The 14,862-nt window shown below is 36.9% G+C and overlaps 1 protein-coding gene across 1 annotated transcript; it reads left to right on the top strand.

Annotated features, from left to right (window-relative positions):
- The first annotated feature begins 7,237 nt into the window (after positions 1 to 7,237).
- Positions 7,238 to 8,182, top strand: LOC104985909 (olfactory receptor 6C3-like). Its single transcript, XM_010836307.1, has one exon. The coding sequence runs from the start codon at positions 7,238 to 7,240 to the stop codon at positions 8,180 to 8,182; it is 945 nt and encodes a 314-aa protein (XP_010834609.1).
- The last annotated feature ends 6,680 nt before the right edge of the window (positions 8,183 to 14,862 follow it).

Genomic DNA, 14,862 nt, shown 5'->3' on the forward strand with positions numbered 1-14,862 from the left:
TCTTACTGCATTGTGGTCAGAAAAGATGCTTGGAATGATTTCAACTTTTTTTGAATTTATCAAGGCTAGATTTATGGCCCAGGATGTAATCTATCCTGGAGAAGGTTGCATGTGCACTTCAGAAAAAGGTGAAATGTTGCCCAGACTCAACTTACATTTGCTAACCTTTTTTCTATTACGACTATAATCCTAATTTATTGAGCCAAATTATTCCTGATATGCATACATTGTACTCAGTTGAAAGTTTAGATCCATAATTGCTGAAAAACAAAGAAAACAACTTTAAAGATTACTAAAGAGCTTTCCAATTTGGAAAGAGTCATGGAGCTACTATCTCCTACCTTCTTGTTGAATCAGTAATTTCTACAGTTAATTGGAAATATTTGAAAATACTGAAGTTTAGAATTGATTGATGATGTGGGTTCTTGATACCTGAATAAAAATATACCATAAACTAGAGAGTTACAGTTCCAAGAATTAAAAGAACTGTAAATTTTACTACAAAATATATGAAGGAGTTTATGTTGATATCAAATAATGTGGCTTTCTAACCCTACACAAACTCTTTAGTGGTTATTATAAAGGTTTCAATCAGTGTAAACATTTTAATTATCAGTATCAGAAGTCAACACAATTTGTGCCTAAAGGGCAATATATTAATTTAGAATTTGTAGACCATAGCATCCCTGAAGGAATTACTCAATTCTCCCCCTCTGTCATAAAAATGCAGCTATGAACTATATGTGAATGAAAGGGCTCAGTTCAGTTCAGTTGCTCAGTCATTTCCGACTCTTTGCAACCCCATGAATCGCAGCACTCCAGGCCTCACTGTCCATCACCAACTCCCAGAGTTCACTCAGACTCACGTCCATCGAGTCATTGATGCCATCCATCCATCTCATCCTCTGTCGTCCCCTTCTCCTCCTGCCCCCAATCCCTCCCAGCATCAGAGTCTTTTCCAATGAGTCAACTCTTCGCATGAGGTGGCCAAAGGACTGGAGTTTCAGCTTTAGCATCATTCCTTCCAAAGAAATCCCAGGGCTGATCTCCTTCAGAATGGACTGGTTGGATTTCCTTGCAGTCCAAGGGACTCTCAAGAGTCTTCTCCAACACCACAGTTGAAAAGCATCAATTCTTTGGCCCTCAGCCTTTTTCACAGTCCAACTCTCACATCCATACATAACCACAGGAAAAACCATAGCCTTGACTAGCCGAACCTTTGTTGGCAAAGTAATGTCTCTGCTTTTGTGCCCAATTAAACTTTTAACACAAATTTGTGGTGGGCCAACTATGACGCATGGACAACAGTTTTTCCATAAACATTGGCTAGTATATTATTTCTTATTTAATATAAGTTAATTTGACTAAAATTTGAAAATTCAATAAAAGATGTAAGATTTTCAAATTTAACAGCAAATGTCACTTATTTATTTATTGTTAAGAAGGTGAATGAGGGCAACTTAAAAAATATTCATAGAAGAAAAGATGAGGCAAACATTTCTAACTCATTTTTGGACATTTATATTGGTTTTGATATCAAAAGATTAAGTGAGAAAGTCACCAGCAATTTGACTCATAAATAAGGAGATAGTGTACTAAGAGAAATGATCAAAACTAGTATTTTATGTTACATGTGGCCTTATCCCAAGGATAATTATCTTTAGAGAATTTACTTGTGGAATTTGCCTCATCAAAAGACTAAAAATGCAAAGCAAAAGTTGAAATGAAAATCATATATGCGATGATAAAATGCAGTGACCATTCATGACTTTTTAAAGTCTCTTAGTAAAACAGAATAGAACATTATTTCAGTAGCATAACTAACCTGACTTGATCATCACAACTAGATATGCTACCTGCTCCTTGTCTGGCTCCAATTTGAACAAGTCAACAAAAAATGATGTTCTGAGACAATTGGGTATTAGGAGTATGTTCCCAGTGGCTCAGTGGCAAAGAATCCTCCTGCCAAGGTAGAAGACTCAGGAGATATGGGTTCAGTCGCTGGGTGTGGAAGATCTCCTAGAGGAGGAAATAGCAACCTCCTCCTGTGTTCTTGCCTGGGAAATCCCATAAGCAGAGAAGCCTGGTGGGCTAGAGTCCGTGGGGTCACAAAGAATCAGACACAACTGAGCAAGTGAGCATGAATATGTGCAACTCTGTGCAAGGTGATAAATGATACCAAAGACATTTTGCTAATTTAGCTAGCTTGGAAACTGCATCAGGATTAAGCAATATATATATATATATATATATATATATTTTAGGAATTCATAATATGCAGGTAAGAAAAAATTTGCTATGTAAGTTCTAGTTTAAAATACAACAAAATGTTTCAAATCTTTTCAAAAAACAGGTAAAGCAATATAAAATAGCCTTCATATCTATTGAATCTGCTTAATCTATACTTGAAACTATTTCTCCAGTTCTCTATCCTAGTGTATACTTGAAAATATTCATAATTTAAAATTTACAACACATAGAAAGAAAGAAAGAAAGAAAGTGAAAGCTTAGTCGTGTCTGACTCTTTGCGACCCCATGGACTGTAACCTACCAGGCTCCTCCATCCATGGGATTTTCCGGGCAAGAATACTGGAGTGGGTTGCCATTTCCTTCTCCAGGAGATCTTCCCCACCCAGGGATCGAACCCAGGTCTCCCGCATTGTAGACAGACGCTTTACTGTCTGAGCCACCAGGGAAGGCTAAAGTTTACAACACATATCATTTTTAATGTTTTACATAGTAGCTGTAGTCTTGGTAAAATCAGTTTTAAGATGTGAAGGACCACTATAACTGCTTTATTCAATACTCTCCTGGAGATTCTATCCAGGAAACTAATTCAACAAAAATTGAAAAATATCAGAAATGAGAAAACAAAATAAACAACCAAAAATTATTCTTTGCAATCAGCATGATTTTCCTTCTAGGACCTTACTGTATTTACACTAAATGTTTCTTAAACTGGAAAGTCTCCCTCTCCCAGATAATCACATGGTTAGCACCCATCCCTCCTTCAGATCTCTATCCAAATATCACCTCAATAAAATCTACCCCACTGATACTATTTAAAATTATACTAGCACCCCACTTCCAAGGCATTTCAGTTTTCTCTTCCTTTTCAAAACACTTATTACATTCATGCTTATTATTCACATTCTCTCCCATCCCTCACCCCCATGAAAACAGGGATCTTTGTTCACTTTGTAGATGAACTGGTTCACTCCCAGCAGTGGTGTGCTGGAGCCTGTCTGGACCACATCATGGGACCCAGTTGTGCACAGGTTCTTGAAATCTGCCCCGGTAAGAGACTTTGCCTTTATATTTGAAGGGAATGGAAACCCACTCCAGGATTCTTGCCTGGAGAATTCCATGGACAGAGGAACCTGGTGGGCTATAGTCCATGGGGTTGCAAAGAGTTGGATATGACTGAGCAACTAACATTTTTTTATCCAAATAGTGAATCTTTTCACATTTTGTTTCTCAAATTCTTTTTTTTAAATTTCTTTATTTTTTAATTGAAGGATAATTGCTTTACAGAATTTTGTTTTTTTTTTTTTTATCAATGATTACTTTATCTCAAATTCTTTAAAAATCAGTAGTTAAGATTTTATTGAGTACTGGAGATTGATTATACACCAAAATTATTTCAAATATTTATTTATTCAGAAATATTTATTGAGTATCCACCACATGACTGACAGATGTTCTAATTGACAGAATAGTAAACGTTTAACAACTGCCTCTCAGAGGTGAAATTGAGGGGCTGATTTGTTGAGTTTGTCAATTTCTAAATCTAAATCAAATTTTTGCACACTCAATATGACATGTTGTTTATGATGTTACCTCATTTAGCTTAGTCATTTTGGTTTTTGACACTTTCTTTTTTAAAATAATTTTACTTATTGATTTATTTTTGGCTGCACCGACTTTCTCTAGTTGAGACAGTTGGGGGCTACTCTCTACTTACGGTGTATGAGCTTCTCATTGCGGTGGCTTCTCTTCATGTGGAGCACGGGCTGTAGGTGGTAAGGGCTTCAATAGTTGCAGCATGTTGACTCGGTAATTGCAGTTCCTGAGCTCTAGAGCATAGGCTTAGATTTTGTGGCAAACTGTCTTAGTTGTTCCATGGCTTGAGGAATCTTCCCACTTCAGGGATCACAGCCATATCTCTAGCATTAGCAAGTGGATGCTTTACCACTGAGCTACTAGGAAGCATAAGCACTTTCTTATTAATCCTCACAAAACTGATTTACCTGTGTCTTTTAATAATGCCTCATCAGCCCTCTGTTTACTTAACAAATTACCCTGAGAAAACAGGAAAGACAAGGTAAATCCAATTCCTTGTGTATGACATACATGGAGAAGAAATTTCTAAATCTCTTTTTCTCAAAGCAGCATTTGTAGAAAAATATAACAGTCTCTGAAGCCTAAGGAAAATATTACTTAAATTGCATGGATAAATAATCATAGAATTACAAAATCTTCATTTAAAGTCTGTGCATTAATATGAAGAAAATGTTTTAATAAATAGTGCTTTTATTATGTGAAAAGGTGTAAGAAATATTTGACTAGTCCCCCCAAGTTCAACTGAGTTTGTACACAGAGCTTGGATAAGAGACAAAAATAAATTATGAGTCACAGTATAGTGAAATGTGCCCCAATTTTGCAATATCAGGAATGAAGGATATTGTGGGTCAAATATTACCAGTTGAACCACAGTGAGAATATAATCCTTGAGAGCAATGACACGGTTAAGTCACCATATTTGTTTTGAGAGTAAAATTGAAACCAAATAAATTGCTAACTCAACTCACCAACTCTGAAATTATATAATTATTAAAGTGATCAGACCGTAAAATTTGAGACTAAATCATCAAGAAAAACCAGGAAGCAAGTACAATTTGTTATTATTCAGGTTAATGCATATTATTACATTTCATTCATGTGTTTTAAACTAGTATGTGTATATGGGTTTGGGAATTTAGGAAATTTTTGTTATTAAAGAGTAAATGGTGGTTTACGAACAAGAATGCTATTCATGGAGTCCTAAAGAAGCAGCATAGCCATAAGTATTGTGTTGTTCATTATTTTTTCCTAAGTTAAATGGTTTTTGTTTATAGAACTAAAAAGATAAAAATGACATTCCTTATTTAAAGGAATATCTGCTTCCCAGTAAAGATTTTGCCCATCTACTTATTCATTTGCTAAGGCAAAATTGTAAAACAAAAGAAAATAAGTGTGTATTGTATGAACTAAACTGAATGTAGCAATTATTTAATTTGGTAGCGGACATTACACTTTCTTGTGCTTTCAGTCTTTTATCAGAAAAGGAAGAAATTAAGGCATTGCATCAACCAAACGTTTATGAAAGTAAATTAGGATAGAGTGCCACAAAAATATTCCCATGGGTATCTACCTATATTCTAAATTGAGATATTACTATGCTGTGTTGTTGTTGCTCAGGTGGTTAGTTGTGTCTGACTCTTTCCAACCCCATGAACTGCAGCATGCCAGTCTTCTCACTATTTCCTGGAGTTTGCTCAAACTCACGTCCACTGAATCTATGATGCCATGAAGGCGTCTCATCTTCTTTCATCCCCTTCACCTCAGCCCTCAATCTTTCCCAGCATCAGGGTCTTTTCCAGTGAAGCAGCTCTTCCAATGAATATTCAGAACTGATTTCATTTAGGATTGACTGGCCTGATCTTCTTGCAGTCCAAGGGGCTCTCAGGAGTCTTCTCAAACACCACAGTTCAAAAGCATCAATTTTTCCACGCTCAGCTTTCTTTATAGTCCAACTCTCACACCCACAAATGACTACTAGAAAAACCAAAGCTTTGACTAGATGGACTTTTGTTGGCAAAATAATGTCTCTGCTTTTTAAAATGCTGTCGAGGTTGGTCATAGCTTTTCTTCCAAGAAGCAAGCATCTTTTAATTTCATGGCTACAGTCACCATCTGCATTGATTTTAGAGCCCCCCAAAATAAAGTCTGTCATTGTTTCCACTGTTTCCCCATCTATTTGCCATGAAGTGATGGGACTGGTTGCCATGATCTTAGTTTTCTGAATGTTGCATTTTCAGCTAACTTTTTCACTCTCTGCCTCTTTCACTTTTGTCAAGAGGCTCTTTAGTTCTTCTTTGCTTTCTGCCATAAGGGTGGTGTCATCTGCATATCTGAGGTTATTGATATTTCTGCCCGCAATCTTGATTCCAACTTGTGCTTCATCCAGCCTGGCATTTTGCATGATGTACTCTACATATAAGTTAAATAAGCAGGGTGACAATATGCAGCCTTGAGGTACTCCTTCCCCGATTTAGAACCATTCTTTTGTTCCATGTCCAGTTCTAACTGTTGCTTCCTGACCTGCATACAGATTTCTCAGGAAGCAGGTCAGGTGGTCTGGTATTCCCATCTCTATAAGAATTTTCCACAGTTTGTTGTGATCCACATGGACTGTGGTAACAGTCCATGGGGTTATAAAAAGTCGGACACAACTGAGTAACTAACACACACACACACAAACATGCAGTGTGGTAATATACAGCCTTGAAGTACTCCTTTCCCATATTTGAAACAGTCCATTGTTCCATGTCCAGTCCTAACTGCTGCTTCTTGTCCTGCATATAGGTTTCTCAGGAGACAGGTTAGATTGTCTGGTATTCCCATCTCTTTAAGAATTTCCCACAGATTTACTATGTTCACTTATCGTTTAAACTAGTGAAAGTCACCTAAACAAAGTGGGCCTCAGTTATGCAAAATATAAAATGTGGAAATAGGCATACATAAAGTCTGTATGCTTTCAAACTCTATTTAGATTATCTGCGAAGTATACTGGTTTTTATAATACTGAGGAAAGGAGGAGAATCAATTAAAATATATCTGTACCTTTTACAAAGGAAGCTAAATGTTTTAAAGAATACCTTGAACCAATTAAAAATTATTAGAAAAGATAACCCTATTTAAGTGTTATCGTAAGAGTTTTATTTTATCCATAGTCTATGATAATGTATTTTTGAAGAAGAAATAATGATTTTTAACTTCAGATAATATTCCTTACTAGAATGAAAAGTTGAATGGAAATTGGAGAGAGTTCTGTAGGTGAATTTTAAATTTCATTTATTATCGTCATGATGGATATTTTAAAAGATTTGTATTCTATCCTCAAATGTATTTTAATCATTTATTTCCTATAGGAGACACATCCATTTTTCTCTTTGAATGGGGGAAAGGATAAGCAATGAAAAACCACACAAGACCCACAGAATTCATTCTTCTGGGGCTATCAGATGACCCAGAGCTTCAGATTGTGACTTTTCTCTTTTTAATCATCACATATATATTAAGTGTCGCTGGAAATTTGACCATCATCATTCTCACCTTGGTGGACTCCCATCTACAGACACCTATGTATTTTTTCCTCAGGAACTTCTCTATATTAGAAATCTCCTTTACAACTGTTGGTATTCCTAGATTTCTGGGCACAATTATCACCAGGGACAAAACGATTTCATACAATGATTGTACAGCTCAGCTGTTTTTCTTCATTTTCTTGGGTATCACTGAGTTTTATCTTCTAACAGCCATGTCTTATGATCGCTATGTAGCCATCTGCAAACCCCTGCATTACACAACCATCATGAACGACAGAGTCTGTGTATTACTTGTCTTTTGTGCTTGGCTGGCAGGGTTCTTAAACATCTTCCCACCTGTTATTCTTTTTCTCCAGTTAGATTACTGTGGTTCTAATATCATTGATCACTTTGCTTGTGACTATTTCCCCCTCTTGAAACTATCTTGCTCAGACACATGGCTCCTTGAAGTGATTGGTTTTTACTCTGCATTAGAGATTCTGCTTTTTACTTTGGCATTAATAATTCTATCCTACATGTTCATCATCAAGACAATTCTGAGGCTGCCTTCTGCCAGTCAGAGAAAAAAGGCATTTTCTACATGCTCCTCTCACATGATTGTCATTTTCATCTCTTATGGAAGCTGTATATTCATGTATGCCAACCCATCAGCAAAGGAAAAGGCATCCTTGAACAAAGGAGCATCTATTCTGAATGCTTCTGTTCCTCCTATGATGAATCCATTTATATATTCACTGAGAAACCAGCAAGTGAAACAAGCCTTCAAGGATACCATCCAAAAGGTTCTCTTTTTCTCCAGGAAATGCAAGTGATTATATCATCAAAAGAGTAAAGTTCTTAAAAATGCTTTCTATTACTCATAATCTTCCAAAACTCTTTCAGTACAGTTGTATGAGTCCTTTTCATCTGTTCCCATGTTAAAAAAAAATTCCCCACACTGAACCTAATTAACTGGATAAGGTTGAATATTGCTTCAGAATTTTCTATAAATTTTTTATTCAAATATTCTGAATGAAGTAAAGAAAACAGATTGGTGTTGCAATTTTATAGGCCATTTAGCTTGATGAAAAGAATGTGAGAATTGATGCGGATTTCTGAAATTTTCATTTTACCAGGTAATAGAAATGACATTATTAGGAAGTTTTTATTCTATTTGGAACTTTCACGAAATGCAACAATAACAATCACTAGAGGGTTGTAAATAAAATATAAATATCTACTTAAATATTTTTAAAGTTTACAAAATAAAGTATATTTGAACTCTTTATATTATGATAATACTTTTATAATAATGAGGAGAGAGAAGAAAGAGAAGGGTAGAGTTAATTTTTTTCAGCAATTACTATATTCCAGGCCTATTCTAATTATTTTCTTCATATTGGCTCATTGAATCTTGTGAACAGCTTTATTTCATTTTCAGTCACTCATTCGTATCCAACTCTTTGTGCTCTCATGGACTGCAGCACACGAGGCTCCCCTGTCCTTCACTAGTTCCCTGAGTTTCCTCAAACTCATGTCCATGATCTAGTGATGCTTTCCAAGCATCTTTCCAGATGCTTGGAAAATTTCACAATTTTTCCCAGCATCAGGGTCTTTTCCAGTGAATGTGTTCTCCACATCAGGTGGCCAAACTATTGGACCTTCAGCTTCAGCATCAGTCCTTCCAATTAATATTTAGAGTTGATTTTCTGCAGGATTTACTGGTTTGATCTCACAGTCCAAAGGACTCTCCAGAGTATTCTCTAGCAGTACAGTCTAAAAGCATCAGTTCTTGTGTGCTCAGCCTTCTTTATTGTCCAACTCTCACATCCCTACATGACTACTGAAAAACCCATAGCTTTGACTATACAGATCATTGTTGGCAGTGATGTTTCTGGTTTTTAATACACTGTCAGGTTCATCATAGCTTTTCTTAAACAACTTTCTGAGGTAGCTGTTATTGATTTTCTCTTGAAGAAAATTTTACCGTATCTTTTCCTCAGGAAATGTTTTATATGAATGTTCTTATTTCACAGCCATAATGAAAAGGTAAAATTGGAGTTAATTTTAAATGGCAATAGAGAAGAACAAGAAAGAAAAGGGATCCAGATTGGAAAAGAAGTAAAACTTTCATTGGCAACAGCATGATACATAATACAAAGAAAACCCTAAAAATACTATCAGAAAATTACTAGATTAATCAGTTAATTTAGTAAGGTTGCAGCATACAAAATCAATACACAGAAATCCACTGAATTCCAATACACTAGTAACAAAAATCTGAAGGAGAAAATAATCAACTCCATTCACCAAGGCAACAATAACAATAAAATATCTAGGAATAAATGCACAAAAGAGCTGTATAAAGAAAACTATAAGACATTGATGAAAGAAGTCAAAGATGACATAAACAGATGGAAAGACATACCAATTCTTGAATTGGAAGACTCAGTGTAACAAAATAGAAAGCCCAGAGATAAACTCAAGCACTTTGGGCACCTTATCTTTGAAAAAGGAGGCAAGAATATGCCACAGAGGAAATACAGCCTCTTCGATAAGTGGCGCAGGGAAAACTGGACAGTTATGTGTAAAAGAATAAAATTAGAACACTTCCTAACACCATTTACAAATATAAACTCAAAACGGATTAAAGACCTCCACCACCTTATGTTGGAAATAAAAACAAGTGGGACCTAATTAAACTTAAAAGCCTTTGCACAGCAAAGGAAATCATAAGCAAGATGATAAGACAACCCTCAGAATGGGAGAAAATATTTGCAAATGAAGCAAATGACAAAGGATTAATCTCCAAAATATACAAGCAACTCATGTAGTTCAATAACAAAAGAATAAGTCATTGACACAATAGGCAGAAGACCTAAATAGATGGCTATTTCTCCAAAGAAGAGATAAAGATGGCTAATAAACACATGAAAAAAATACTCAACTTCACTTGTCAAAACTATAATGAGGTTAAACCTCACATGGGTCAAGATGGCCATCATCAAATAAATGCTGGAGAAGATGTGAAGAAATGGGAATCCTCTTACACAGTTGGTGGGAATGTGAATTTATAGAGCCACTATGCAGAATAGTATGGTGGTTTCTTTAAAAAATAGGAATAAGACTTCCATATGACCCAGCAATCTCACTACTGGGCATATATTCAGAAAATCACAATTCTAAAAGACACAGGTACCCCAGTGTTCATTGCAGCACTATTCACAATAGCCAGGACATGGGAGCAACCTTGATGTCCATCAACAGATGAATGGATAAAGAAGCTGTGGTAAGCACATGGACAGAGAAGGCTGTCAGGCTATAGTCCGTAGCGTCACAAAGAGTTGGCCGTGACTGAGCACAAATGCAAACCATATGCTGGGTTATAAACTGGTTCATAACAAGCCAAGCATCCACATAAGGGAACAAACTGGAATCAAATATAGCGAGGTAGATAAACCTAGAGCCTGTTATAGAGTGAAGTAAATCAGAAAGAGAAAAACAAATATTGTATATTAACACATATATATGGAATCTAGAAAAATGGTACCAATGAACCTACTTTCAGGGCAGCAATTAGAGACACAGACATAGAGAAAAGACCTGGAACAGAGTGGGGTTGGGGTTGGGAGAAGGTGGGGCAAATTGAGAGACTATCATTGAAACTCATACGTTAAAATATGTAAAACAGATAGCCAATGAGAAGTTGTTGTACAGCACAGTGAGCTTAACTCAGGCCTCTATGACAACCTAGAGATGTGGGCTGGGGTAGGAGGTGGGAGTGAAGTTCAAAAAGAAGGGGACATATGTATACTTATGACAGACTCATGTTAACGTATGGCAGAAACCAACACAACATTGTAAAGCAATTATCCAACAATTAAAAAAACATTGAAAAATAGTATTCAGCATGATTTAATATTTCCTGAATTTCTAGAAAGAGTGTTTCCTCTTTAAATCAAAACACAGGTCTCTCTCAGGTGTTGCTGCTCTGCCTTTTTCTGTCTGTCCTTAATTTTCTAAGAAATATTTCGAAAACATGGAATTAAAAAAACATTTCAAAGAGGGAAATGAGGTCAGTTCCAAGGTTGAGTAGAATGATGAGCCCAAAGGAAGGGCAGTACATGAAAGAATGATGAGAATTTGAATGGCAAAAAAATGTATATACTATATTTGGTAGTTCAGTTCAGTCATTTACTCATGTTCAACTCTTTGCGACCCCATGGACTGCAACATTCCAGGCTTCCCGGTCTATCACCATCTCCTGGAGCTTGCTCAAACTCATGTACATTGAGTCAGTGATGCCATCCAACCATCTCATCCTCTGCCGTCCCCTTCTCCTCCTGCCTTCACTCTTTCTCAGCATCAGGGTCTTTTCCAATTAATCAGTTCCTTGCATCAAGTGGCCAAAGAACTGGAGCTTCAGGTTCAGCATTAGCCCTTCCAATGAATATTCAGGATTGATTTTCTTTGGGATTGACTGGTGGATCTCCTTGCAGCCCAAAAAACTCTCAAGAGTCTTGTCCAACACCACAGTTCAAGAGCATCAATTCTTTGGCACTCAGTATTCTTTGTGGTCCAACTCTCACATCCATACATGACTAATGAAAAAAACCATAGCTTTAACTAGATGCATCTGTGTTGACAAAGTAATGCCTGATTTTTAATATGCTGTCTAGTTTGGTCATAGCTTTTCTTCCAAGATGCAAGTGTCTTTTAATATCACGCCTGCACTCATCATCTGCAATGATTTTGGAGCCCAAGAAATTAAAGTTTGTCACTGTTTCCACTGTTTCCCCATGTGTATGCCATGAAGTGATGGAACTGGATGCCATGATCTTAGTTTTTTTTTTTTTAATGCTGAGGTTCAAGCCAGCTTTTTCACTCTCTTCTTTCACTTTCATCAAGTGGCTCTTTAGTTCCTCTTCACTTTCTGCCCAAAGGATTGTGACATCTGCTTATCTAGGTTATTGATATTTCAGCAATCTTGATTCCAGCTTGTGCTTCATCCTGCCTGGTATTTTGCATGATGTACGCTGCATATAAGTTAAATGAGCAGGGTGACAATATACAGCCTTAGCATACTCCTTTCTCAATTTGGTACCAGTCCATTGTTCCATGTCCAGTTCTAACTGCTGCTTCTGGAATGGCATACAGATTTCTCAGGATGTAGGTAAGGTGATCTGGTATTCTCATCTCTTTAAGAATTTTCCACAGTTTGTTGTGAACCACACAGTCAAAGGCTTTGGCATAGTCAATAAAGCAGAAGTAGATGTTTTTCTGGAACTTTGTTGAATTTTCTATGGTCCAACAGATGTTGGCAATTTGATCCCTCATTCCTTCACCTTTTCTAAATCCAGTTGTAACATCTGGAAGTTCTCGGTTAATGTACCGTTGAAGCCTCACTTGGAGAATTTGACCATTACTTTGCTAGAGTGTGAGATAAGTGCAATTGTGTGGTAGTTTGGACATTCTTCATGGTGGAGAGTTCTGACAAAACGTGGTCCACTGGAGAAGGGAATGGAAACCACTTCAGTACTCTTGCCTTGAGAATCCCAGGAACAATATGAAAATGCAAAAAAATATGACACCAAAAGATGAACTCCCCTGGTTGGTAGGTGCCCAATAGGCTACTGCACAAGAGTGGAGAAATAACTCCAAAAAGAATGAAGAGATGGAGCAAAAGTGAAAACAATGCCCAGTTTGGATGTGACTGGTGATGTAAGTAAAGTCTGATGCTGTAAAGAATAATATTGCATAGGAACCTGGAATGTTAGGTCCATGAATTAAGGTAAATCAGTTCAGTTCAGTCTCTCAGTCGTGTCTGACTCTTTGCAACCCCATTAAAAGGTAAATCAGAAGTGGTCAAATAGGAGATGGCAAGAGTGAAAGTCAACATTTTAGAATCAGGGGACTAAAATGGACTGGAATGGGAGAATTTAACTCAGAGGACTTTTATATCTACTACTGTGGGTAAGAAGTAGAAGAAATGGATTAGCCCTCATAGTCAACAAAGGAGTCTGAAAGGCAGTACTTGGGTGCAATCTCAAAAATGACAGAATGAACTCTGTTTGTTTGCAAGGCAAACCATTCAATATCACAGTAATCCAAGTCTATGCCCCGACCAGTAATGCTGAAGAAGCTGAAGTTGAACGGCTCTATGAAGACCTACAAGACCTTCTAGAACTGACACCCCAAAAAGATGTCCTTTTCATCATAGGGGACTGGAATGCAAAAGTAGGAAGTCAAGAAATACCTGGAATAATAGGCAGATTTGGAATACAGAATGAAGCAGGGCAAAGACTAATTGAGTTTTGCCAAGACAACACACTGCTCATAGCAAACACCCTCTTCCAACAACACAAGAGAAGACTCTACACATGGACATATCCAGATGGTCAATACTGAAATCAAATTAATTATATTCTTTGCAGCTGAAGATGGGGAAGCTCTATGCAGTCAGCAAAAACAAGCCTGGGAGCTGACTATGGCTTGGATCATGAGTTCCTTACTGCCAAATTCAGACTTAAACTGAAGAAAGTAGGGAAAATCACTAGACCTCAGGTATGCTGCTGCTACTGCAAAGTCACTTCAGTCGTGTCCGACTCTGTGTGACCTCATAGAAATCAAATCCTTTATGATTATTCAGTGGAAGTGACAAATAGATTCAAGGTAATAGATCTGATAAAGTGCCTGAAGAACTATGGATGGAGGTTCGTGACATTCTACAGGAGGCAGTGACCAAGACCATCCTCAAGGAAAAGAAATGCAAAAAGGCAAAATGGTTGTCTGAGGAGGTCTTACGAATAGCTGAGAAAAGTAGAGAAGCAAAAGGCAAAGGAGAAAAGGAAACATATGTCCATTTGAATGCAAAGTTCCCAAGAATAGCAAGCAGAGGTAAGAAAGCCTTCCTCAGTGAACAATGCAAGGAAATTGAGGAAAACCATAGAATGAGAAAGACTAGACATCTCATCAATAAAATTAGAGGTGCCAAAGGAACATATCATGCAAAGATGGTAACAATAAAGTACATAAATGGTATGGACCTAATAGAAGCAGAAGATATTAAGAAGAGCTGGCTAGAATACACAGAAGAACTATACAAAAAAGATCTTAATCACCCAGATAACCATGATGGTGTGATCACTCACCTAGAGCCAGACATGCTGGAGTCTGAAGTCAGGTTAGCCTTAGGAAGCATCACTATGAACAAAACTAGTGGAGGTGATGGAAATCCAGTGGAATTCTTTCAATTCCTAAAAGATGATGCTGTTAAAATGTTGCACTAGATATGTCAGTTTTCATTCCAATCCCAAAGAAAGGCAATGCCAAAGAATGTTCAAACTACTGCACAACTGTACTCATATTTGGTAAGATGCTGTCAATAGAAGTATGAGCACTGGAAAATACTTCCAGGGAGACTATGTGAAAATCAATAGACTTTGAAAGCCCTGGTTTTTATTTGATTGCTCATTGTTATGCCTCTAATTTATAAAACAAGGCTTTTAATTTT

Source organism: Bison bison, unplaced genomic scaffold, assembly GCF_000754665.1.
Source record: "Bison bison bison isolate TAMUID 2011002044 unplaced genomic scaffold, Bison_UMD1.0 scf7180017864062, whole genome shotgun sequence".
NCBI lineage: Eukaryota > Metazoa > Chordata > Mammalia > Artiodactyla > Bovidae > Bison > Bison bison.